General features: G+C 38.0%; 1 protein-coding gene across 1 annotated transcript in view; it reads right to left on the reverse strand.

The window, feature by feature from the left end:
* Positions 1–25,719, reverse strand: part of PDZRN4 (PDZ domain containing ring finger 4) — a 133,175-nt gene that overhangs the window by 18,113 nt on the left and 89,343 nt on the right. Inside the window, exon 4 of the mRNA XM_058558500.1 lies at positions 1,648–1,746. Coding sequence (XP_058414483.1) covers positions 1,648–1,746 — 99 coding nt within the window. The remainder of the gene's footprint in view (positions 1–1,647; positions 1,747–25,719) is intronic.

Raw genomic sequence — 25,719 nt, forward strand, 5'->3', positions numbered from 1 at the left:
ACTACCTCCGAAAAGTAAAGTTCCAAAGCTGACATGTTTAAACAGTAAATAGAGACTTAGACTAGATGCAAGTGAGGGATGATAATTAATCAATTGCATCCTATTTAGAAGCCATTCACAATCTAAAACTGTCTTCAGAACTGTCACCCAACTAATACTAAACTTCTACATTTGTACCTCTGTACATATAACAAAAGAGTTCTGCAGGTGTTGCCTTATACCTCCTCACCATAATCGGAGGGATTAGCATAGTTGTACATTTAAAAGAGGTATATAAGTCAAATATTCTCTGGCGATTTTTCCATTGCAAGAGCCAGTCAGTAAATTCTTTGGTAAAGTGATAAAGAGTAATATTTACATTTATAGAGCTGTGTAGTTTTCTAAGTGCATTAATTGCATTATCTTTTCTATATTCTAAACACCTCTATAAAAACAATGAGATAAGCATTGTTGTACTAAGTTCCTAGTTGAGGAAGCTAAAGCTCAGTAAGTTAGGTAATGTGTTGAAGATCATGGCCAAGAAAACTTGGAACAGCATGGAACAGTAATTAGTATCTAGTTTGTCTAACTTCTGCATATACATATATATATATGTACATATATATGTTTTCACACACATATATGTACACATACACGGTTTCACACACATATATGTGTGTACATACATATGGAGGAGTTATAGCATATCGATACCTATATATACATATATGTTTTCACGTTTATATATTTAATTTTTAATCATATGTATATATAATTTAAAAAATCATATCTTACTACTTTTCATAAAATGATTCTTTTGGGAGTTTAAAAATCATCTATAGGGGCCGGCCCGGTGGCGCAAGCGGTTGGGTGCGCGCGCTCCGCTGCGGCGGCCCGGGGTTCGCTGGTTCGGATCCCGGGCGCGCACCGAAGTACTGCTTGGTAAGCCATGCTGTGGCGGCGTCCCATATAAAGTGGAGGAAGATAGGCACCGATGTTAGCCCAGGGCCGTCTTCCTCAGCAAAAAAAGAGGAGGATTGGCGGATGTTAGCTCAGGGCTGATCTCCTCACAAAAAAAAAAAAAAAAAAAAAAAAAAAAATCATCTATAATAATAAATTTGCTTCACTTTTTTTCAAAGTAATTAACACTAAGGGTATTTCACAGTTATGTATCTCACTTTTTGAAAGTGATTCGAGGTTGAATAAAACAAACTAATAGATGCACTTCTTGGATATTCAAATTTATCATTCCCGTCAGCAGAGTAAAATACGTGATTACTATGAATATTAGATTCAAAACAATTAGTCAATGCTATTGTTCACAAAACCGATAAAAGACACAGTGGAATGGAAGGACAAATGTTTGCTGATCAAAAACTTTGCTGGACTGCCTGCATACTTACAGGAATTTATTCAGATTTAGACAATGTTACCATTTTTACACTTCTCCTTACTGGGAGTCTGTGGTGAAAGCATCCACATTAAACAAGCTGATAATAATTACACTACTTGGGGAACATAATTTACTTTCCTAATTGAAAGTGACAAGTACTGGAACATGGCCAATTCTTCACACTCAAGCCTCCTAAGGATTTTCTCATTGTGAGTCATTTCACTCCATTCTTCGCAGTCTCTCTCCCCTCATCTCTCCTCCACGGCATTTCTTACCTCGCTGACATAAATGCCGGTGTCTTCTTCATCATCCGTTCGGTAACAGACTGTCAGGCCCAACTTCTCTTGACTGCTAACACGACACAACTCGACCTCCTGAGAGAAAACAGACACAGAAAATTTATCTCAAGAGAAATCCCACAGCAGAATGGAGAACTCACTGATAATCTTTGGGTCACCCTGGGAAGTTTTCATAATTTTTGCCCAACATTTGAAACTAACTTGTGTTACCAAAATTATGAAAACTTACCTTCAACATGTATTTCTGTATATTCAAGCCAATGTTTTAAATTTTCATTGTAAAGTTGGAGATGTGCAATTTTTTTTGCATCAAATCATAAACTTAAACTCTTTAAAAATCACACAAGAAAGTATAATATAATATGTATAAATCAATAAGATGGAATCAATAAAATATCTGAGAATGTCAAAGTAGGTAGCAAAATGTTCATAAAAATATTGAGAGTTACTGTTTTTATTTGTATTTTAATAAAACAAAGTTCAAATAAAAAAAGACTATACTGGACTCTGCCTCAATTCTTTTTCTGAGTTCTATACAATATGATAATAAGCAAGTGTTCGGTGTAGCTCAGGCCAAGGTTTTCTATTATTTTGTAGAAGCTCTCGCCCTTGAAAAGAAATGGGTTCATCCAGGCTGAAGGGGGAGACATCAACAGTCATATGAGCAGAGGCAATGATTCAAAATGTAGCAGTAAATGAACAAGGAAATACATTTACTGAAACACATGGCTAAGGGGTTCGAAATGTCAGTCCTTAGGTAATGTATATTGAATCTATTTTCTGATTTATGTTCAGTAAAATAATAATAAATTTCAGTGTATTTCATTTTTATATAATGAAATAGACTTGTACTGCTTTCAGAAACAGATGACTTTAGGATAAATCGCATAATTCCAAGCACTAAAACACAAATTGGTGCTCTTATCATGGAGAACTTGTTCTTATTGGATGGAGAATATAGAGGCCCTTTAGTAAATAATCAGATGAGGAAGAACAAGATAAATTTAAATTAGAAGTGGAGTCTGGATCAAGTTTCTAGAACGCGGGCTCTGTGGGAGTTGTGAATTTGTCTGTCTTGCTTACTGCTCTTTCTCCAGTGCCCAGAACAGGGGTACTCTCAGTGTGGGCACTGAGTAAATGCTGGTTGGAGCGTGACTGCTCTTATTTCAAAATCTTTCCTAGTGTTTGTAACTTTTTGTAAAACAATAATTAAGTAGTCTTGCATCTTTAATTGGAGTAGATTTTGGCTGCATGTGCGTGTGTGTGTGTGTGAATGAAAAGAAGATTATGAAGTTTGGTAATAATAAAATATCCATTTAACTGTCTATGATCTGAGATAGTTACCAGGACTAAATAAAGAAAAACTCACTTAACTTCAAACTAGAGAATATTTTCTAGTATACTCTGCCACATTTGAAGAAATATTCTCTCTTTCAACTTTGTATTTCAGTAAAGGAAATGGAAAATAACCTTGTCATTGGAAAATAATCATTCATTTTAATGACATGCTATAAACCATAGGTAAATCCTTAGCGAGAATAGACCATCATAAGCTCCAGTGACCAATAATTTCACAGCTAATAGCAAATAAAATGAAATTTAAATCTTCTATCTTGAGACATGTACTGCAAATTGGTGAAATACACAAAACTAGGAAGAATGCTGACTTTCTGAGGGACAAAAATACTCTAAATTACGGTACAGAGGTTAAAAAGGTATGGCGTATGCTGAACTATAAAGAAAAAAGACGGAAAATCTTTTCACGTAGAGGAAGAATAGGAAACAGTGACATGATTTGGCACCGGAACCAAAAACTATGCATCAAGCAAGGGTATTTTCAAAACTGGCAATAATTAATGCCTCCAGAGGGAAAGAATACATGATTAAAACTGTAACATTAGGAGGGAATTACAGCAACAAAAGAGCTTCAATTACAGCAATGAAGTATAAGGTTAAGGAGTAAAGAAGCTTGTGATTCCTAAGAGGCCTACAAGGAAACCTAAACACCCCATAAAGAACTGAGATTGGGGCCTCTAAATTAAAGAAAGTGAGGAGCTGTAGTCAAAGCTGAAATCCATTGACCTTCAATGTCCTTCCAGCAGCACGGGAGAAACTCCCTATGATGTGGGAAGATATTTCCAGGGGCAGTATTCCTTATGTGAATGTTTTCTCTACATTCTCAATAGTGTACCATGGTGTGGTGTTGGTTTAGAAGACGCGTCTCAAAATATTTTGCAATAAAATGGAACCGATCTATTAAAATAAAAAGGGTAGAATCCACTTGTAAGACTTTAATACCACAAATTAAAGTATTTACCCAAGAATCACAGGGGAAAGGAGACTAAGATCCTGAGGTCAAAATAACTTTTCAATATTGTCATCGTATAAGATCTATGCAAAACCATGAAACAGGTCTCAAAGTTACCCACAGCATCTTTGTTTCCAATTTCCCCTTTTTACAACACACAGCACTCTCATATTTCCTTTTAGCTTCCTGGAGTTCCTAAGGTCTGCCTATCTAGGTTGACAATGGTATTTTAGGTTTGCATCTTATCTATTTCCTAGCAAAATCTGGCATTTGGTATTGTCTTCCATACTCTCACAAGTAGCTCTTGAGATATAAAGAAAATTGATAAATAAATATTTCTTAAAGGGATCATTATTAATAATTATTTAAAACATGGCCTATCTAGGGTTTGGTTCTTACTAATAAAGGCTGAAAATACAAAGCCTTAATTCAAAGGACTGAACTTATGGTGGTAGGATTCCAGACTCTGAAGGAGACTCAAGTGAGATTTCCTGGATCCCACAAACCACCCAATACCAGTCCCAGTGTGGACTTGCAATTCTTTCTTTGGTTGAGAATGTTTCAGACACTACATATTTCATATTGGTACACAGAAGCATACATTTTAGAATCAAAGTTCCTTTAATTCTATGACAAAATAACTTATAAACAGCTACCTGTAGACCATTTTGTTCGTATGAGGCCAAGGTGGCTTTGTAAACCCTGATTATCTGAATGGAATCCTCTAGCACAGGTTTAATTTAGTATTCCCTTCACAGTGCACAGAAGCTTCCGACTTCTGAAGAAACAACCTCCTGGTAATAGAGAATGTTTTCCCTAACAACTTTCATACCTTTCTCTCTGTCACTAGGAAGCTGTTTGATGGAAAACATAAAAGTGAAATGCTACCTCTGCACATTTTCTCCACAGAGACAATTCACGGGTGTATACAAATCAAAGCCAAGCCTGCATGGATGGCACTGCTAACCATCCATAACTCATTTGTGACTGCAGTGGAAGAATCACTTCACATATCTGGTGAAATTACATTAATTTGGGCTTAAATGTGCTTTAAGATGCTATGTTCTGGGAATATGCATAGTCCCTCAAAAGAATCAAATCACAGCATCTAATCCCGTGAGAAACTGATTAGATGGAGATGGAGGGTGGAGTAGAAGATTAAAGTTAGTTAGTAAAGCTTTCTGTGCAACATCCTTCTAATCACAGAAAGAATGGGATTATTATTTTTTGTGTGTGTGAGGAGGATCAGCCCTGAGTTAACATCCATGCCAATCCTCCTCTTTTTGCTGAGGAAGACCGGCTCTGAGCTAACATCTATTGCCAATCCTCCTGTTTTTTTTCCCCAAAGCCCCAGTAGATAGTTGTATGTCATAGTTGCACATCCTTCTAGCTGCTGTAAGTGGGACGCCGCCTCAGCATGGCCTGACAAGTGGTGCGTCGGTGCACGTCTGGGATCCGAACCCGGGCCACCAGTAGCAAAGTGCGCACACTTAACCAGTAAGCCATGGGGCTGGCCCCAAGAATGGGATTTTACATAAATTGGTTGCTCTACAGTGCTGTGAAATTTTTATATTTTTAATGATTGGATCTAAGGAGGAACAAGGAACTTGAAAAGAAAAAAACCACACTTTTGTTTTCTAGATTGGACTCCCTTGCTGGAGAAAGAACTGAGGTTTGAAGCTGCCTGCAACAGCTTTTTAAGAAAATTGTTTCCAAATTCTGAAGAGATCTGAGTCCATGCCATGAGTTAGAAAATTCAGAGGCAGTCAGTACTATGCAAGTCTGAAGAAGAACCAGGGCTAGACAGGACTGTCATTGATATCAACTGACAGTCATGAGAGAGAGGGGTCTATTGTGTCCATATCTTTCCTTTTATTTTGTTTGTTTTCCCGGTTTTTATTTATCAGACAACATATGCATTACTATACAAGCTTAGTACTAATCACAGATCATTCTTACATTTTGTAACATTGATTAGTAACCAGTGGAATATCATGCTTAGTTGTTCCAACAAAACATTTATTAAAAAAACTTAAGTGGGAAATACAAAAACTTTAACTCCCACGGCTAAGGGAAACCTAGATACTCTACTTGTGAAAATATTGCTTCATTATCATTATCTTCTGGATAGTAGGACCAGGTATAAGACTTAGTAAGAAATAACAAGACTCCCGGAATACTCAAATCACTATGACAACATCAAGCTCACACACCCAACTCCCAACATCCATAACCAGTGGCTGCAACTAGTAACTAAATCACATTTTTGTAGAGACACAAAGATAAAAGCAAAAGCACATGGTCATGTCTTTTCACTAATATCCTTAACCTCAACTCCTTCCTCAACTGCTTTTTCTTTTTCAATGATATTGTTGTGAAATGTGGGCAGCTTTTAATCCTCCAATTTCCTATTCTTAGAGACTTTCTGAATTCTTTGGGAAACAGCAGTCACATTTTTCTAGACACAGGCTCTCTGCTTCTCACCGTGGGCTCTGAATTGCCTTACGACGTCCTAAATTACCCATTTTGGATGGATTTTATATTTTAACAAAGAAAGAAATATTAATTTTGTTTCTATTGTTAATTGGGAGAGGGCATGGATTTATGATGCCAGTAGTCAATAGTTGATGTCATGAATTCTGGACCAGGAATAGAAATGGGAAACTTGAAATCAAGGTACGTGAGAAGTGAGACGCCAGTTTGTATTGTTTCTTCTGCTGTGCCAACTAGACAGCCGCCTGGGAATCTGTTCTTAAATGGGCTTTCACCCAGTCCTGCTTGGTCTAAAACAGAGAACAAAGGCATGTGAGGAAACTAGGGAAAAGCTTCTGTTTACATGTTATGTTTTTTTCCTATATTTTACTTCTCGTATCTTTTGAGAAAACTGCAGTTGCCTTTAGGTATTAGGATCATGAGGTTTACCCTCATAAAAATCCAGAAATCCAGGGTTTTTGTTTTTTTTTTCACTTTTTTTTTTATTGATGTTTTAATAGTTTTTAACATTGTGAAGTTTGGGGTTGTACATTTTTGTTTGTCCGTCACCATATACATGACTCCCTTCACCCCTTGTGCCCACCCCCCACCCCCATTGCCCCTGGTAACCACAATACAGTTTTCTCTGTCCATGTGTTGGTTTATATTCCACATATGAGTGAGATCATACGGTGTTTGTCTTTCTCCTTCTGGCTTACTTCACTTAACATAATACCCTCCAGCCCCATCCATGTTGTTGCAAATGGGACAATTTTGTCTTTTTTTATGGCTGAGGAGTATTCCATTGTATATATATACCACATTTTCTCTCTTTTTTAAAAAAATTATTTGTTTATTGCAGTAACATTGGTTTATAACATTGTATAAATTTCAGGTGTACATCATTATACTTTTATTTCTGCATAGATTACATCATGTTCACCACCCAAATACTGATTACAACCCATCACCACACACATGTGCCGAATTATCCCTTTCGCCCTCCTCCCTCCCCCCTTCCCCTCTGGTAACCACCAATCCAATCTCTGTCTCTATGTGTTTGTTTATTGTTGTTATTATCTACTACTTAATGAAGGAAATCATACGGTATTTGACCTTCTCCCTCTGACTTATTTCACTTTGCATAATACCCTCAATGTCCATCCATGTTGTCATAAATGGCTGGATTTCATTGTTTCTTATGGCTGAGTAGTATTCCATTGTGTATATATACCACATCTTCTTTATCCATTCGTCCCTTGATGGGCACTTAGGTTGCTTCCAAGTCTTGGCTATTGTGAATAACGCTGCAATGAACACAGGGGTGCATGTATCTTTACGCATTGGTGTTTTCAAATTCTTTGGATAAATACCCAGCAGTGGAATAGCTGGATCATATGGTAGTTCTATCCTTGATTTTTTGAGGAATCTCCATACTGTTTTCCATAGTGGCTGCATCAGTTTGCACTCCCACCAGCAGTGTATGAGTGTTCCCTTCTCGCCACATCCTCTCCAACACATATTGTTTCCTGTCTTGTTAATTATAGCCATTCTGACGGGCGTGAGGTGATATCTCATTGTAGTTTTGATTTGCATTTCCCTGATAGTTAATGATTTTGAACATCTTTTCATGTGTCTGTTGGCTATCTGTATATCTTCTTTGGAGAAATGTCTGTTCAGGTCTTTTGCCCATTTTTTAATTGAGTTGGTAGTTTTTTTGTTGTTGAGATGAAAACTCTGAATAAAATGGGTATAGAAGGAAAGTACCTCAACATAATAAAGACCATATATGAGAAACCCACAGCTAATATCATCCTCAATGGTGAAAAACTGAAACCTATCCCTCTAAGATCAGGAACCAGACAAGGATGCTCACTCTCACCACTCCTATTTAACATAGTACTGGAAGTCCTAGCCAGAGCAATCAGGCAAGAGAAAGAAATAAAAGGGATCCAAATTGGAAAGGAAGAAGTGAAACTGTCACTATTTGCAGATGACATAATTTTATATATAGAAAACCCTAAAGAATCCACCAGAAAACTTTTAGAAATAATAAACGAATATGGTAAAGTTGCAGGATACAAAATCAACATACAAAAATCAGTTGCATTTCTATACACTAACAACGAAGTAGCAGAAAGAGAAATTAAGAATACCATCCCATTTACAATTGCAACAAAAAGAATAAAATACCTAGGAATAAACTTAACCAAAGAGGTGCAAGAGCTGTACACGGAAAACTATAAAACATTGCTGAAAGAAATTGAGGAAGATACAAAGAAATGGAAAGACATTCCGTGCTCTTGGACTGGAAGAATTAACATACTTAAGATGTCCACACTTCCTAAAGCAATCTGTAGATTCAATGCAATCCCTATCAAAGTTTCAACAACACTTTTCACAGAAATAGAACAAAGAATCCTAAAATTTATATGGAACAACAAAGGACCCCGAATAGCTAAAGGAATCCTGAGAAAAAAGAACAAAGCTGGAGGTATCACACTCCCTGGTTTCAAAATATGCCTCAAAGCTATAGTAACCAAAACAGCATGGTACTGGCACAAAAACAGACACACAGATCAATGGAATAGAATCGAAAGCCCAGAAATAAACCCACACATCTATGGACAGCTAATCTTTGACAAAGGAGCCAAGAACATACAATGGACAAAAGAAAGTCTCTTCAACAAATGGTGTTGGGAAAACTGGATAGCCACATGCAAAAAAATGAAAGTAGACCCTTACCTTACACCATACACAAAAATTAACTCCAAATGGATTAAAGACTTGAATGTAAGACCTGAAACTATGAAACTTCTAGAAGAAAACATAGGCAGTACACTCTTCAACATCCGTCTTAGCAACATATTTTCAAGCACCATGTCTGACCAGGCAAGAGAAACAATAGAAAAAATAAACAAATGGGACTACATCAGACTAAAAAGCTTCTGCACAGCAAAGGAAACCATCAATAAAACGAAAAGACAACCTAACAATTGGGAGAAGATATTTGCAAACCATACATCTTATCAGGGCTTAATCTCCAAAATATATAAAGAACTCATGCATCTCAACAACAAAAAGAAATCCAGGGTTATTCACAGTTGACTCTTGAGTTTTGAACAAACCTTAAAATGATCATTGATTAGCTTACTAATGGCATTGCTAAATACCCCCAGTCATTTGTCGCTGGATTTTCTGATTTATATGTTGTATGTTAGCTCTCGGGGTTCTCCATCAGAATAGTTCAACATGCCATAAGTGATGTGTAGAAAAGTCATTCATAAAATGTCATTGCCATAGTTGCTTTACTTTTAAAATATACATTTCAAGCACCCACTCTCTGGTCAGCTTAAATACTGTTGTATTCCCACTCCAGAATTTTTGCTCTCCCATTAGACCTTGAACCTATTGACTCGTCCACTTTTCACTTTCAATAATTCTCTCATGCCCTCCCCTCTCTCCTTGCCCAGCTTGGAATCACAGTGAGGCGTAATAATCCTTTATAAAAATCCACAACTCCCTTGTTGTTCTCTGCCTCCACTGTATCACCCAGAAGGTCAATCGTGGTTAAGCCCAATGATTCACTTCCCTGTGTTCCCATCTGAGCAGCCACATGGTCCTGGAGGAAAATGCACAACCATGCTGACCACATTGACTGCTGTCACTGTAAATTCATTACCACAAATCTCAAATGGGCCATCAATGCCACCGACAATCACCCTGTACATCCTTTGTCAAGCTGCTCCTCTTTTCTCAAATTTCCAACAGAATCTTCCCACTCTCAGTTGATGACCTTACCTCATAGTTCATTGGATACTAGTAGATTATTTATTATTACCTCAACTTGCCACTCTCCCAGACTGGCATTTTATTGCAACTGGTATTTTCTCTGCAACTCTGCTACAGTGCCTTCTCTCTCTTCACTTTTAGCCAATAATCCTGTTCCATGCTTCATGGAGGAAAAAGAAGCCATGAAATAGAAACTGCTGCGTCTTCCCTTCACTCAGTGTATCAATGTCAATTCCCCTGTATCTATCCTATTGGCTGCCCCTGTATCACAGTGAAAGAAAGATCCCCAATTCTATCAAATTCCAATGCCTCCACTCATGCTCTGTAAACCACCCTTTTTAGAAATGTTTAAAGACGTTTTCCCATGGAATTATTCCCTCTCTTTCTCTTGTATTATCAGTTTCTTTTTCCTTATTAGATCATTCCCATTGCCAGACACATATGCAAAAAAAGCATTAACATCATCTGTAGGTAGTGAGGCAGGAGAAAACCCAATAGAGATGGTGGTCAGCTCTAAGTTGGGGGTACTGGAAGAACCTAATAAAAGTGTCTTGGAAGAGATAATAGAATTGACCTTGGTGTTCACCAAGACCAAATTTCCAAGCAGAGAACACGGACCATGCAAAGATTACAGATGTAGGCAACAGCACGTCATGTTAGAGGAGCTTTAAATAGTTAATGTGTGTGAAGCTAAGGGTTTAAGATTGGGGTGGGATGAGGGGGTATGGTGACAAATAAACCTGGAGAGGTAGACAAGGCCTATATCATGGAAGGATTGCCACGCCATATTAACTAACTTGGACTGTTTGCAAAAAGTAAAGAGGAGTCATTGTAAAGGAAATACAGATCTTCCTCCACTTATGATGGGGTTATGTCCCAATAAACTCATCACAAGTTGAAAATATCATAAGTTGACAATGCATTTGCCTTGACAATGCATTGCCTCAGCCAAGAAGGCTGAGCTACCTAACATCAGAGCTCAGCCTAGCTTACCTTAAACATGCCCAGAACACTTGCATTAGCCTATAGCTGGGGAAAATCATCTAACTCAAAGCTTATTTTATAATGAAGTGTTGACTGTCTCATGTAATTTATTGAATACTGTACTGAAAGTGAAAAACAGAATGGTTGTGTGGGTACAGAATGGTTGTAAGTGTATCCAGTTGTTTACCCTCGTGATTGCGTGGCTGACTGGGAACTGTGGCTCACTGCCCCTGCCCAGCACCATGAGAGAGGATCATACCTCATGTCACTAGCCTGGGAAAAGATCGAAATTCAAACTTCGACGTAGAGTTTCTACCGAATGCATATCACTTTCACATCATCGTAAAGTTGAAAAATTGTAAGTCGAACCATTGTAAGTCAGGGATCGTCTGCAACACAGTCTGATTGCAGTTTGGAAAGATGGCTTCAGCAGTAGCCTAGTGGGTGCATTGAAGGGATTAACAGACGAGAAGGCAAGATGGAAATGTTACCAGTTTATGCAAGAGAAGATAAGGGCTTGAATGAAAGCAGTGCCATATTGTCCTTAAACACTATTATTTTCATTTTATTGATGAAGAAAAAGAGGCATAGAGAGAAGTTAAGTAACTTGCTCAAAGTCACATAGCAAGTAAGAGGCAGAGCTGGGATTTAAATTCCAGCTAAAGGACCCAGCCTGAATTCTCAACAGCTCCTTCCTCTGGTTCCATACATAGCTCTTTCTCATTTTTCAGTCCTCAGCTTAAATGATACTTTCTGGATAATATCCTTCCCCATCTCTCTTTCTGAAGGAGGGCCCCTAAAATTCTCTATCAAAATTTCATTCATGTTTATTAACTTCTTGGCAATTATTATCATTTATTATTTTTTATTTTTTATTAGCAAATTTGTATTTTATTAAGTTGCTCAGTTTTTAAAAATTGTCTGTTTCCTTTATGATTCTATAGGCAGGTTTTTTTTTATGTTTGTTGTTATTTCCCACAAGGCTTATATATGAAACAAAGAAATATAGCTCTTGAGGGTGGTGCCATGCCATCTTCTCTACAGTCCCAGTATCAGCAGAGTCTGAGAACTTATGAGAAGCCCCATATGCATTGTTGGAAGAGGTTATAGTGAGGTTGGATGCAGGCTAAAATTGCTTTTGCTATAATTGTATCTCAGTATAATTGTATTGGATTCACTAGAATACATTCAGAAAGCTGCTGTGACAATAAATGTGACAATCTCTTATAATCTCTGCCAACAAGAAAACTAATCAAAGAGTTAACTGTAAAAATAAAGCAAAATTATGTATAAATTACTCATTCTAAAAATTCCTCTAGCAGATTCAGTTTTTACTTATTCACTTTATTCATTTGATACTTTCTTAGCATCTGCTGTGTGCAAAGACTTCATCCAGCATCAGAAACTTTTATGTCCCAACCATTGTGCTAAATGTTTTGTGAACAACGTCTCATTTAGTTTTACAAAAATATGACAGGGTAATACATTGCATAGTAGTTATTTCTGGCCCACTCAGCATTCATTTTCTCTCTTTTTGGAAACATGACCCTAAATTTTTTGTGCAGAATTACACCTGCCTCTATCCCAGTCTATATATTTGTTCAGGACTGATTCCAGCTCCAAGGGTAGGTATGCGGCCTAGAGATTAGCCAATGAGGGTATCTTATTTCTTTAGCTGTAGTGATCCTTTTAGGGATGGGTATTTGATCCAGTTCAAGCCCATCAAAATCAGGCCCAAGACTTGTTGAAACTATTAGGAAAAGAACAATAGTCTTTCCTGTTGTACTTGAACCTGCAAGAATATAGATCAGGAGCAGCTCAAAGCTGTATCTTACCACAATACATAGAGCCTGAGGATGGATTCAACAAAGAGGAGATAAAAGCCAAAAGATAGAGAAAGATGAAAATTTAGTGACATCATATGAGGCCCTGGATCAAGTTATACCTGAAACAGCAAACTTTTGGAATTTTTAGGTTGGAGAGCTAATACAGCTCCTTTTTTTTCCTTAAGCACTTGTTTTGGGTCTTCTGTTTCTTGGATCCAAGTTCCAATTGATTTTGGTAGCTATTATAAATTTCATTTTATAGATAAGGACATTCAGGGCCAGCATTAAGTAATTTACCTAAAGTCATTTAGCAACTATTTTTCTAAACCAGAAATTGAACGTGGGTTTTGTTTTTTGTGTCTTTTTTTTTTTTTTTTTTTTTTACCTCCAAAGACTTTTTCAATCAATACACTTGTCTAGTCCATTTAAGAGCTCATTGTCTAGACTGAGGCATAAACACGTAAAGAATTCACAATAGTTCAATAAGATATGTGGTAAGGGGAAGGGTTGCAATTTTAAATAGGATGTCAGGGCGGGCTTCACCATGGAGAAGGTATTGGAACAGAAACAGGAAGGAGATGAGGGATTTAGCCATGTGATCATGTGGGGTAAGCAATCCAGGCAGAATGTACATCCGACGGAAATGCCCAGCGTGTGCCTGGCAGGTTAGAGGAAGAGCCAGAAGCCAGTCTATCTAGAATTGTGGGAGTGGGGGTGGGGGTGGGGGAGTAGGAGATCAGGTCACAGAGAGGAAGGGGATCTAGACCACACAGGGTCTGGTGCGCCTTGTAAGGACTTGGGCTTTACTCCACGTGACGTGGAAAGCCTTTGGAAGAGTTTGAGCAGAGGAATGACTGATGCAGCTTCACTACGTGTCTTGGCACCCATCAGATATTTGATAACTACTTTTTTTTTCTTAAATTTCATATCTTTTCTGGAGCCGCATGCTCCTCCTTCATTTTTGTCACCCCCCAAATTATAACAACAATGGCTAACATTTACTTGTTGGGTAAGCTGCCAGTTACTGTACATTGACTAGCCCCTGTGAATTTTGTAATAAGTTTAAGCAGTAGATATTATTATTATCTCCATTTTGTAGGCAAGGAAACTGAGACTCAGCCAGCATAAGTGACTTACCCAAAAACCTTGGGCCACACAAGTGGCAGAGTCAATATTCAAGCTCAGGTAGTTTGTCTCCAGACTCCTGGCTCTTAACCATAGTGGTAAAACACTCATGCCCTCCCCTATAAATGAAATGATCCAAGATTCAAGAGATGAGCCACAAGAGGGAAAATTCCAGAGAGAAGCTACCTTTTATGTGGAGGGTGAGAAGTTCAGTGTGGCTGCAGCAGAGGGTGCTTCAGGAAGTATTAAGAGATGATGCTAGAGAGGTGGGTTAGGACCAAATTCTAAAATGTCTCGTAACTGAAGTCCTGGGCTGAAAAGGGAAAAAGAGGTCAATACACAAAATTTGGGGCTTTCCATCTTATAGAAACCACAAACCGTTATGAAATTAGGAATACTGAGAGAAAGCAAGGACTTGTTTTTCTGGTATTCAACCGAGGCAGAAGCATAAATTTCTTCTATTTTATTTTTAATATTGATTAAATTTTAAGGAAATTAATATAATCATAAGTTATTTCATAGAATTATTTGGAAGGGAATTTTAGACAAAATTTAACTTGCCCTCCAACTTTTATCAACGGAAATGACTTTTCCACGTTCACCTGGTAATTTAGTGGCAGAGCTGAGAATAGACACCAGGCCTCCTGACTTTCATTCCATTGCTGGTTTTTTTTGTGTGTGTGTGAGGAAGACTAGCCCTGAGCTAACATCCGTTGCCAATCCTCCACTTTTTGCTGAGGAAGATTGGCCCTGGGCTAAGATCCGTGCCCATCTTCCTCTACTTTATATGGGACGCCGCCACAGCATGGCTTGACAAGCGGGGCGCCGATGCGCATCTGGGATCCGAACCTGCGAACCCTGGGGCTGCCGAAGTGGAGGCGCGCGCTTAACCGCTACGCCACGGAGCCGGCCCCCCATTGCTCATTTTTACTGTTCTTTTCGCTGGTTCTTACATTATTCTTTAAGGAACTCTCAGCTGGGACAGAAGGTTGAGAGGTGTTGGGAGGAGACTGTGTTGGGAGTGGCAAAACCATCGCAGAATGAGAGAAGCTGATGGCAGCACGTTACACAGGTGAGATGTGTGGAGGCAGGGACAAGGCTGAGAAGCTGATGTCAACTGGAATGTAAACTGCATCAGGGTGAAGAAGGGAGAGGGAAGAAAGAAGGGCTTGAGCTGAAACGCTTTTTGGTATTCTTTCAACCCTTCGTGTCTACAGCAGATTTAAAAAGAAGAAATAGCACACGAAACCTCTATAAAAGAATTACTGTCCATTCTCTGAGAGGCTCAAACACCTATTGTCATTCTGACAGTACCTGCTTTTCACCTGGTCCTGCTGTCTTTATTGTATCTCCACTCCTGGCATTTGTAAGCTGTCTTTTCTTTGAATTACTGAAAATCGCTTTTTCAAAAGAAAGTGTTAACAGCATTTCTCTGATATTAGCAATGTGCTTTCTGCAAAGTAAATAGCCCAAAAGGACAGGGAGCCCCTTTGTGCCTCGGTAGTTCCTGATTCAACGATTGCACTTCTTGGTTACATTCACTGTCATGCTTTTGAGCTGGCTGTGTTTTCAGTAAAGGAGTTCAGCTAAAGAGATACCATCTACCGTTGGAGATACTGATTTAAAGTAAAACAAAAAGTCGTTTTGAAGAGGCATATATTTACTTGAGAAAGGCAAAATATATTGTACCTAAATATAAGGGTCTATATAGGCAATCCAGAGCTACTCTGGGTGGCAGAGTGAACACTGCAGAGGAATAAAAGCAAAATCTAAGCATTCACAAAAAGATCCTCAGGAGCACCTTCAAGGGAAAGTTAGTAAACTAGGACTAAAATACGTTATAAATATCAACTTTGGGTGACAAGGTATGGTGGTAAGGGTTATCATTGCTTTATCTAATGGGAAGTAATGTCATTGGCATCCAACATTTTGGAGTATTGGAAGCCCTGTTAAGCACTCGGCACAGAAGTTGAGTCACTGCTTACCCCTTGAGAGGTGGGATATATGTGTAAAGACAACGTGGCAAGGAAGACAGAATGAAGAGTTACAGGGCTGTGGTTTAAGATAAACCCAAGAAGGAGTATATTTAGATTTGCCAGGACTGAAAGACTGCTCCAAAAGGACACAGAGTTTAGTAGAGATGGTAGATTTACTGTGAACTTGGCCTAAAAGTTAATGAAAGGAAAGAATCTGGGGCATGTTGACAAAAACTACCTTTTGAACTTGAATGGAGATATTAATCTAAATTTATCAGAAAATATTCCATTTATCATACTTCATGTGGGGTCAATATGTTGATATGCAACGGAAATTTTTTGTGAAAAACAGTGCAAACCCATTGTTTTCTTCATGGGGGGCAGACTAATTGTAAAAGTTACACAGAAACCACAAAGATTTTACATCATAAAACATTACATAGAATAAATGTGTTCCTGGAAGTGGATCAAAGGAAGAGGTCTTTTCATATGATTATATTTTTATATCCAATGTTTAAGATATTTGTTGAAAATCTGACCAAATAATGAATTAAATTTTCTTCTCTCTAGGAAAATCCAAAATATTGTCTGCCTTATTATGATCATCCAAAAATATGGTACTTTCTTCTAGCATCTGATAGTCAGTAAGAAACTTGATCTACAAGATTAACTACTAAAAGATCCTTGGTGTTTCACGTCTACAGATTAGTACCACAGTGTATAATAATAAATTTCTTTGTAAATACATAGTGATTAATTGTAGGTGACAGGCTGATCTTGAATTCATGCATTATTTCATATTTGGTACGTTTTACATTTTGCTGTGGCCATGATCCCAAAATGTCCAAAGAATTCCTTTGATAGCACAGATTCTAGGTTTTTCCTTTCTTATGCCTTCCTTTTGGAGCCAGCTCTCCTAGTTATTTTTTAATGCCATTCTATCATGATACATGAAATACATTGCATCTTTATTGTACTGGCAATAAAATTCTAATAACATGCATTAAAACCAATTAGTAGACCTGACTATCTCATGATCTGATGAATGAGAAAAGGAGGGTCTACATTTAGCTACTTCAGATATTATACATTGAATTCCAGACTGGGAGACGCCCGTGTCTATGTTGTCACAACAGAAATTTGTCAATCCTCCTCAGACCTTCTCTTTATTTGAAAAGCATTCAGGAACTTTTCCAGCATGTGTTATTAAGGAAACATAAAAGGAAGATTAACAAAGCAGAAGAAGAATGGGAAATAAATAAACCTGTTGACAACATGAACTTTATTTCCATCAGCTGGTTACTGCAGCAGGAAATACGGGCTTTTCTGATGAGGCGCTGGGCTATTATTGTGAGGGCTATTTTATAAGCTATTTCATAGTGAGGGCTGGGGAGCTTTTCCCGTGGTCATCATAACAGGAAAAGGTACAAGATTTTTAAACCTGTCAAAATCCCATAAATGTCATAATTATTGTTCCCCAATTGTTTTGTTCCTGTTCTTTTTCTTGTGGTAAAGTAGCTCTGACATATAATTAAATGTGTTCACATTACCTGTATAGATACTTTTGACCTGACTCAGGAAATTAAACCCTAAAAATAGATCTGTTACAAAATATAACAAAAAGTTACAAAATGTTGAAGTTAAAGCTTTGTGTTTTACTCAACATTTTTACCTTTTCTCCAAAAAACTCAAGATATAGATATATATTTTTTAATCAAGAAACAAGGTGTGCATTTTAAATACACCCATTCTTAGAAGGGAGAAAGTTCATTTCAGGGAGGTATGTGAATTCTTAAATAGCGGACCAGGTCTCCCAGTATGTATATAACTTTACTTAAAGGCATAACTTCAGGGGCTGGGCCCCATGGCGAAGCGGTTAAGTGCGTGCGCTCCGCTGCTGGCGGCCCCGGTTTGGATCCTGGGTGCGCACCGACGCACCGCTTGTCAGGCCATGTTGTGGCAGCGTCCCGCATAAAGTGGAGGAAGATGGGCACGGATGCTAACCCAGGGCCAGTCTTCCTCAGCAAAAAGAGGAGGATTGGCAGATGTTAGCTCAGGGCTGATCTTCCTCACAAAATAAAATAAAGGTATGATTTCATTTACACACATTTTCTAAGTTTGGTCATAGCTCCTTAACTGTACCCATAGGATTCATAATTAACAATGGACTGTAATGTTTACCACTGATATTATATTATTATCTATTAAAAAATGCAAAATAAGTGATAGCATAGACTTTTGTGAGCTTGTAAATTTTCATAAGAACATATATACTCTCACACACATGTATCGATTTTTATTCTAGCTGGTATAATTTCCCCAGCGACTGGTGCACAGGTATATAATTGTATGTTTGTATAATTATGATACCAATTTGTGTCATTTTATAGGAATGTGAGTAGTATTCTATGACATTGGATAGACAATTAAATAAAATAAATGATCAGGTTAAAGTTCTTTATTTATTTAACATATTTATTTATTAAAATTATTTTATGGTTATTTTCCCAACTGCTTTTTCCTTGGGCCTTTGAAGAGCAGGTATGTTTCTCTATTTGTTGTTAATGAGGTTAGTCTGATCATTTTGACCACTTGAAAATTAATTTCAATCATTGCATTATGTATTCTGCAGTCTGCTTTGGTAACTACATACAAAAACATGGGTCATCAAAATTAACCTGAAGTTGGGGCTGGCCCCCTGGCATAGCAGTTAAGTGTGTGCACTCTGCTGCTGGTGGCCCAGGTTCGGATCCCAGTTGCGCACCGTTGCACCGCTTGTCGGGCCATCCTGTGGTGGCGTCCCACATAAAGTGGAGGAAGATGGGCACGGATGTTAGCTCAGGGCCAGTCTTCCTCAGCAAAATGAGGAAGATTGGCGTGGATGTTAGCTCAGGGTTAATCTTCCTCACCAAAAAAAAAAAAAAAAAAATTAACCTGAAGTATATCAGTATCTGTTCACTACCACATAGTTTATAATAGCAAAGTAGCAGAAATGTCCTCAATGTCCACAATATGAGAGTTCTTGAATAAATAAAGGAATATCTAAACCAGGGAATAAACTTTTATAACATGGGAAATGATCTTGATAAACACGAAATAATAAAGCAGGACACAAATTTGTGCAACATATAATCTCCTCTCTCTTTTTTTAAAAGTCTTATATTAAAAAAAGTTCCTGGAAGAAAATATAAGAGTAGTTAGCTTCAGTTGCTGTTATGATGATGATTCTTTTTAACATATTCTTGTATTTCCAAACATATTTTCTGGAGCATGTACTTACTTCGAATCAGAAAAATAAGCATTATTTTAAAATACAAATATTAATCATTGAAAAAATAAATAATGGATGCTTTGTACATCATAGAAGCCTGCAGATCTCTATTCCTTCCCTTCTACCTGATAATCCTGTTTACTGGAGAAGACTGATTAAAAAGCAAGAAAAAAAATGTAATTTGATTGATTCAGTGGAGTGAGAAGAAACTGACCACAAACACCAAAGAACCACTGTGTGTGTATAAGAAGCTCAAATGGCAGTGTAGGCAGGTCTCACCTAACCCATGAGCAACAGAGAAAAACTACTTAATACAATAGGGTCTTTGGAAGATGTAGGGTAGAGATTTTGAGGTCTTACCTAACAAGGGACAGCATGCAGGCAATGAGTGCTCAATGTGTGGGAGTTTGCAATTTCAAAATGTTGCACAGTTAAAAAAAAAGTTATTTCATCTTATATAAAGGAGATACATGTGTTAAACCTCAGTTTGTTGTTTTTACGCCCAAAGTGCAGCCAGGCTTTTCAGCTATGGAGTGCCAGTGTCCGAAGTTCTTTGTGTTTGAACCAGGGCCAAATCTCTGCATGGACAGGTTGGACTTACTGACTGTCTCCAGATCTGATCTGCTTCCCAACCTGGTTAACAACATTACCATTGTGCTGACCAGCCCGGTTTAGGTCTTCAGGGTTATCCTGTATTCTCCAACTTTGGCCTTGTACAGATAATTGGTCACTGCCTGCAAAAATTCCCCCGTTTCTTTCTACTCCCTCTGTTGTTGTTCTAGGTCAGGCCCCCATTTTCTCTTCTCTACTTGTTCTACCCCCTTGAATCCACCTAGAACATTACTGCTTGATTAATCTTCTTAAGTCTTTGAACACATTATTCTATGCTCAAAAGCACTAAGTGGTTCCTACTGATTACTGAATTAAGTCCAAATTCTGAAGACTCACTCTCCAGGCCCTCTGTAATCTGATCCCCCCAATTTTCCCCTGCATCTCCTGTTCTTTTGCTCAAAGATCTGATGACCGGGCAAAAGAGGAGTAGGAATCATTTCCCAGATCTGTCATACCCTCTTCCTCCTCACAAAAATATACGCCACTTCATTTGCTATCCTAATTAAAATCCTACCTACATTTAAGATCTAGTAAGCTATGAACTTCCAAAGGATGAAGGAAATGTATTCAAGTTAGTACCTCAGTGTTGATTGTAGGACCTGCAAGTAGTAAGTGCTCAGTGCCTACTTGCTGAATAAATGCATACATTTCAAACTACCCCTCTGCCACAGTCTCTTTATCACCCAGAAATGCTCTTCATCCCTCTGAGTACACAGAGGTCTCTGCATCTCTATTTCAATACATATCATACTCAAGCTTACTTGTTGTTATGGAATCCCAGTTTACGGGAGTATAATGTTTTCACGCTAGTATTCAGTTGCATGTGGGCATGTCTAGAAGACTGGTATTTCGCACAGAGTTCAACAAACTGACCAATGGAACAGATAAGAGAAACCAGAAACAGACTCACACATACACAGCAACTTGATTTATGATCATGTTGTAATTACATATCAGGCAAAAAGTGGACTTTTAATTCATAGCACTAGGAGAACATGTTATTCATATTGGGAAAAAAAAAAATTTGGACCCCAAACTCCAAGCATAATAAAAAATAATGTCTGTGTGCATCAGAGATTAAAGTGAAAGGCAAAATTATTTTTAAAAATTTAGACTACAAAATGGGAACTACTTTACATTTGGGCAGGAAGGGTTTTTTTAAACTAGATATAAGAAGCATAAACCATAAAGAAACATACTAATATATTTCACTGCATTAAATTTAGGGACTTTTGTTTATCATAAGATATAAAAAAGGGAAAAGAAGTAACAAACTGGGAAATGTTATCTACAACACAAATAAAGGATTGATTTCACAATATATAAAAAATTCAATAAAATCAATCAACAAAAATAAATCGTATAGAAATGAGCAAAAGACTTGAAATGGTATTATACAGAAGAAGAAAACTGAATAGGCCAATAAACATATGAGATGTTCAACATCATTAGTAATCAGAAGAATGGAGATTTTTAAACCACGATATATACCATTTCAAACCAACTGAAGAAAATTAAAAGTCTGGGGAAAATCATAAGTGTGAAAATGCCAAGTGTTTTGGGGAATGTGGCCCCCCCCCCCAGAGCACCTCTATGCTAATGATAGGAATTAGAATGACTCAAGCACTCACTGCTTAGTCAACATGCATGCCCTAGGCCCTATGTTGACCTAGAAAGCCCTAGTATGCTCTAGTCTATACTTAAAAGAATGTTCATAGCAGCGTTGTAACATTGTAAAGCTGGATACAACTCAAATACTAGCCAAAAGAATACATAAACTGCCACTTTCATAAATGTTAATCCTATATAGCAGGGAATATGAGTGAATTACAGCTACACATAACAACTTGAATCAACTAGGAACTATGATCACAATTTTGAGTAAAAAATATAGATTTCAGAAAAATATATTCAGTATGGTTGTATGTACACAAACATGAAAAATTAAAAAACGTGGAAAAATTATAAAGATAAGATAACGGTAAACATAAAATTCAGGATAGTGGTTACATCTGTGAGAGAAGGTAAGGGGATAGGATTAGGGAGAGGCATGCACAGGACTGCAATGTCCCAGTAATGTTCTTTTTCTACAACTGGTGTTGAGTGGACAGGTGGTTATTGCATCCGTGTTTGAAGGAAAGTTGACATTTTAGCATAGTATTACTCAGACTGTTTTTAGACCTGCCATTGTCCTAAAAGTACAATAGAGAACAAGTGAAAATAAAAGTGAATATAAAATAAATAGTGATAATAAAAGTGAAAATAAAAGACATATTTTAGCTCTTTATGACACCTAAAGCATAAAGACAGGCAAAGGTTACTTTTTCTCCTTGAGGCAACTCTGGGAACACGGCATGGCATGTATACAGTGATCTGAGCAACCAGCCTGGGCCATCAGAAATGGAGAGAGGGAAAGAAAGTGGACATCAGAACATTAGGTCCAGCAGAGGATATGCTCATCACAGTTGAAGCCAGAAGGAAGGAAAATGTCAGATTTTATGGGAGAGCAACAAGGCAGTCTGAGAGGACATATGAGACATACCCTGAAGGAGTCTCAGAAGCTTCTGGAAGGATTTTGAGGGGTGATTTGAAGAACCCAAAAAACTGGAGGAGAGGGTACAGCCAGAAAAATACTGTTTTCTTACTCTCTGTGTTTTATCTAAATATAGGCATTTTCTAAGGAAACTGGTTAACTGTTATATATACACTTAAAATGAATAACAGATATTAGTTTACTGTGGATAGAAATTGTATATTTCTTTTATCCTAATACTACCTTACACGATGTAAAAGCATAAACATTCCATGAATGAATACAAAAATCTAACAGAACTATAAAACAAATTTTAGGTGTCTCTAACATGCTAGATATTAGGATACCATTTTTAAAAACAAGAAGGCACGTGACTCATTGAAGCACTGAAGTGCTGTTCTATTAGTGTCCTAATACCACTAAATGTATTCAAATTTAACTCAATATCTACTCTAGGACAAGTATGCGTGTGTGAGAAAGGGCCTATGCAAGCGTATGTGTCCACGAGTTTATAAAGGGGACAAGAAACGTAATATATAGAGAGAGTAATTTATATACACATGGAAATCCAGAACACACACACACACACACACACACACACACACACACACACGCCCCTCTTGAATATATACCGTTCCTAAAAGGCTCTATCATCTCCAGCTTGGCAATGCCACTGGTATCCAGCACGGCAGGTTGTTGCTCTCTCCGAATACTCCTGGCTAAAATTCAGAAATTCTGCAAATTGCTTCTATAACAGGCAATGGAGAGGAAAAACTGCATGAAATTCAACATAGGAGAAGCCAATTTGAGTATTACAAAATGTTGTCTAATGATGGAGTCTATTAGGTTTTGGAATAATCTCAGCAGGAGAACGTGAAGGCTGTATCATAGAAGGGCTTAAAAGTCTCGATGCAAAATTTGATTTCAACTGTCAACTGAGCAAGTATCTGTAGCAGAGAAAAGATAGAACCTTCAGAACACTACAGGGTTATAACAATTGTTGAAAAGTTATGTGTTAAAGTGGAAACCTTGCAATTCACTGACGTGTGCTAGATGGTAAAGAAAATTATAGTTTCAAAGAACCATTATTTGCTTTCTAGGGGAAAAAAAAGACAGGTTTAATCTGCAAAAATATGATTTCCTAAAGTAAACCATGTGAGGCAGGATGGTCTGACAAGGAGAAGCAATGGATGCGAGCCTGCCATAATTAGAGTTTTTCTAACTGTTGCACGCATCTTATTTAAAGAAAATGTTCACTAAGAATTTTCGAGTCTCTGCTGTGAATAGAAATTTTGTTAATGACCACACTATGGGCAGACCAAAGTTTTGCTGTTGTTCTATTTAGATTTCAGCTCTTTCCTTCCTAGATTTTGTTAGCAATGTATTCATGTACATAGATAACCACAATCCCATTTGTAAAGAGAAAAGAAAGAGAAGTTTATTGTACAGAACTGCACTGTGGACTTCTCATCAGCGCCAGGGTGGTCCTCTGAGACTTTCATTTCTTTCGTTCACAAAAGCAGAAGATGAAGTTTAAGTGCTTTCCTGTGTGTTTAATTTAAAAATACCAGCCACTCTATTGTTCAGAACCAAGTCCTTTTAATAAAAAAAAAATGGCTCCTTATTCCTTAGACACCTTCCATGCATGAGGTAATGAGCATTTTAGGATTTTAGAAGAATACTTCACAGTAATCCCTTGGGTTTTTCTATTTCACAGAATTTACTACCGATTTTGCTAAATGCCCACAGAGAATTGGTCAAGTTCATGCTTTCCCTTTCAAAGCTATTGAAACTCTTCAGTTGTGAAAACAGACTAATGAAAGTAGCCTCTTTATCCTCCTCCTGCACTCACAGACTATTCTGGAATGAATATCTCACAAGGGTAGGCATAGCCTCAATGTGTTTTGGGGCTATTTGGGTGGAAATAGAAAAGTCTCAGAGCAAGACAGAACCAGTCTGGAGGTAAATAGGCTGCAAGAGCTGGCAGCTGTGCTGTTACAATAAGACTGCATTCTCCACTGTTGTCTCACTTATCAATTTTGACAGGTGACTGTCTTGACTCCCTGGAACATTTATCACGGAGGACAAATCGTGCTGAAAGTCAAGTCTGCCAGAATGACTTTGGTTAGTAGTTGACTATAAAGAAAATAATGGCTCATAACCACTTGTCACGCGGGGAAAGATAAGTTTACCTAAATAATTTTTGCTTATTTAAAAATGCCACCTATGTATTTGAATCTATATCTCCCATTCCTACCACCTTAAGGTCAAGTCTTTTCCATTTCACACCTGGACTATAAAAATTGGCCCTTAATTTGTCTCTCTTCTTTGGTTTTCTTTTTTTTTTTGTGAGGAGGTCAGCCCTGTGCTAACATCTGCCAATCCTCTTCCTTTTTTTGCTGAGGAAGACTGGCCCTGGGCTAACATCCGTGCCCATCTTCCTCCACTTTACATGGGATGCCGCCACAGCATGGCTTGACAAGCGGTGTGTCGGTGCGCGCCCGGGATCCGAACCAGTGAACCCCGGGCCCCTGCAGCAGAGCACGCACACTTAACCGCTTGCGCCACCGGGCGGGCCCCTCTTCTTTGGGTTTTGTTCCTCCAAATTTGTCCTCTACACTCTTCCAAAAATGGGTCTATCTGGAATACCAACCTGATTCCATCCCACCTCTTCTAACATGGAATTGTCTTCCCATTGCCGGTAGTATCAAGTCCTAATTGCGAATTATGACATCAAAAGTGTTTCCTTCTCTGGCCACTGCATGCTTGTCCAGCCTTGTCCCGTGTCTTTCTTCACTTCTCGTAACTTGCTCTCCAGTTAGACTATTTGCAGTTCCTTGGACCTGCTGTGCTGGTCGACGCCTTCACACGCTGGCACTTGCTCTTGCCTTAAATGTCTTCTTGTTCAAAATTCTTCTCAGGGGCCATTTCCTCTCTGACCATTCCCCAAAGAGTTAGTCACTGGCTTCTCTGTACACTTCTGTATTTTATTATTATGTACGTCTCGCGGTAGTGTAATTAGATATGTCTTCCTGTTTCCACATCTAGACTGTGGGCTCCTTGACGGAAGACAGTGTCATTTATTTTTGGCTTGCCAATGCTTGGCATAGAATCTGAAATATTGTAATGCTCAAAAATATTTATTTCTG

The sequence above is a fragment of the Diceros bicornis genome, chromosome 17, assembly GCF_020826845.1.
Source record: "Diceros bicornis minor isolate mBicDic1 chromosome 17, mDicBic1.mat.cur, whole genome shotgun sequence".
Classification (NCBI taxonomy): domain Eukaryota; kingdom Metazoa; phylum Chordata; class Mammalia; order Perissodactyla; family Rhinocerotidae; genus Diceros; species Diceros bicornis.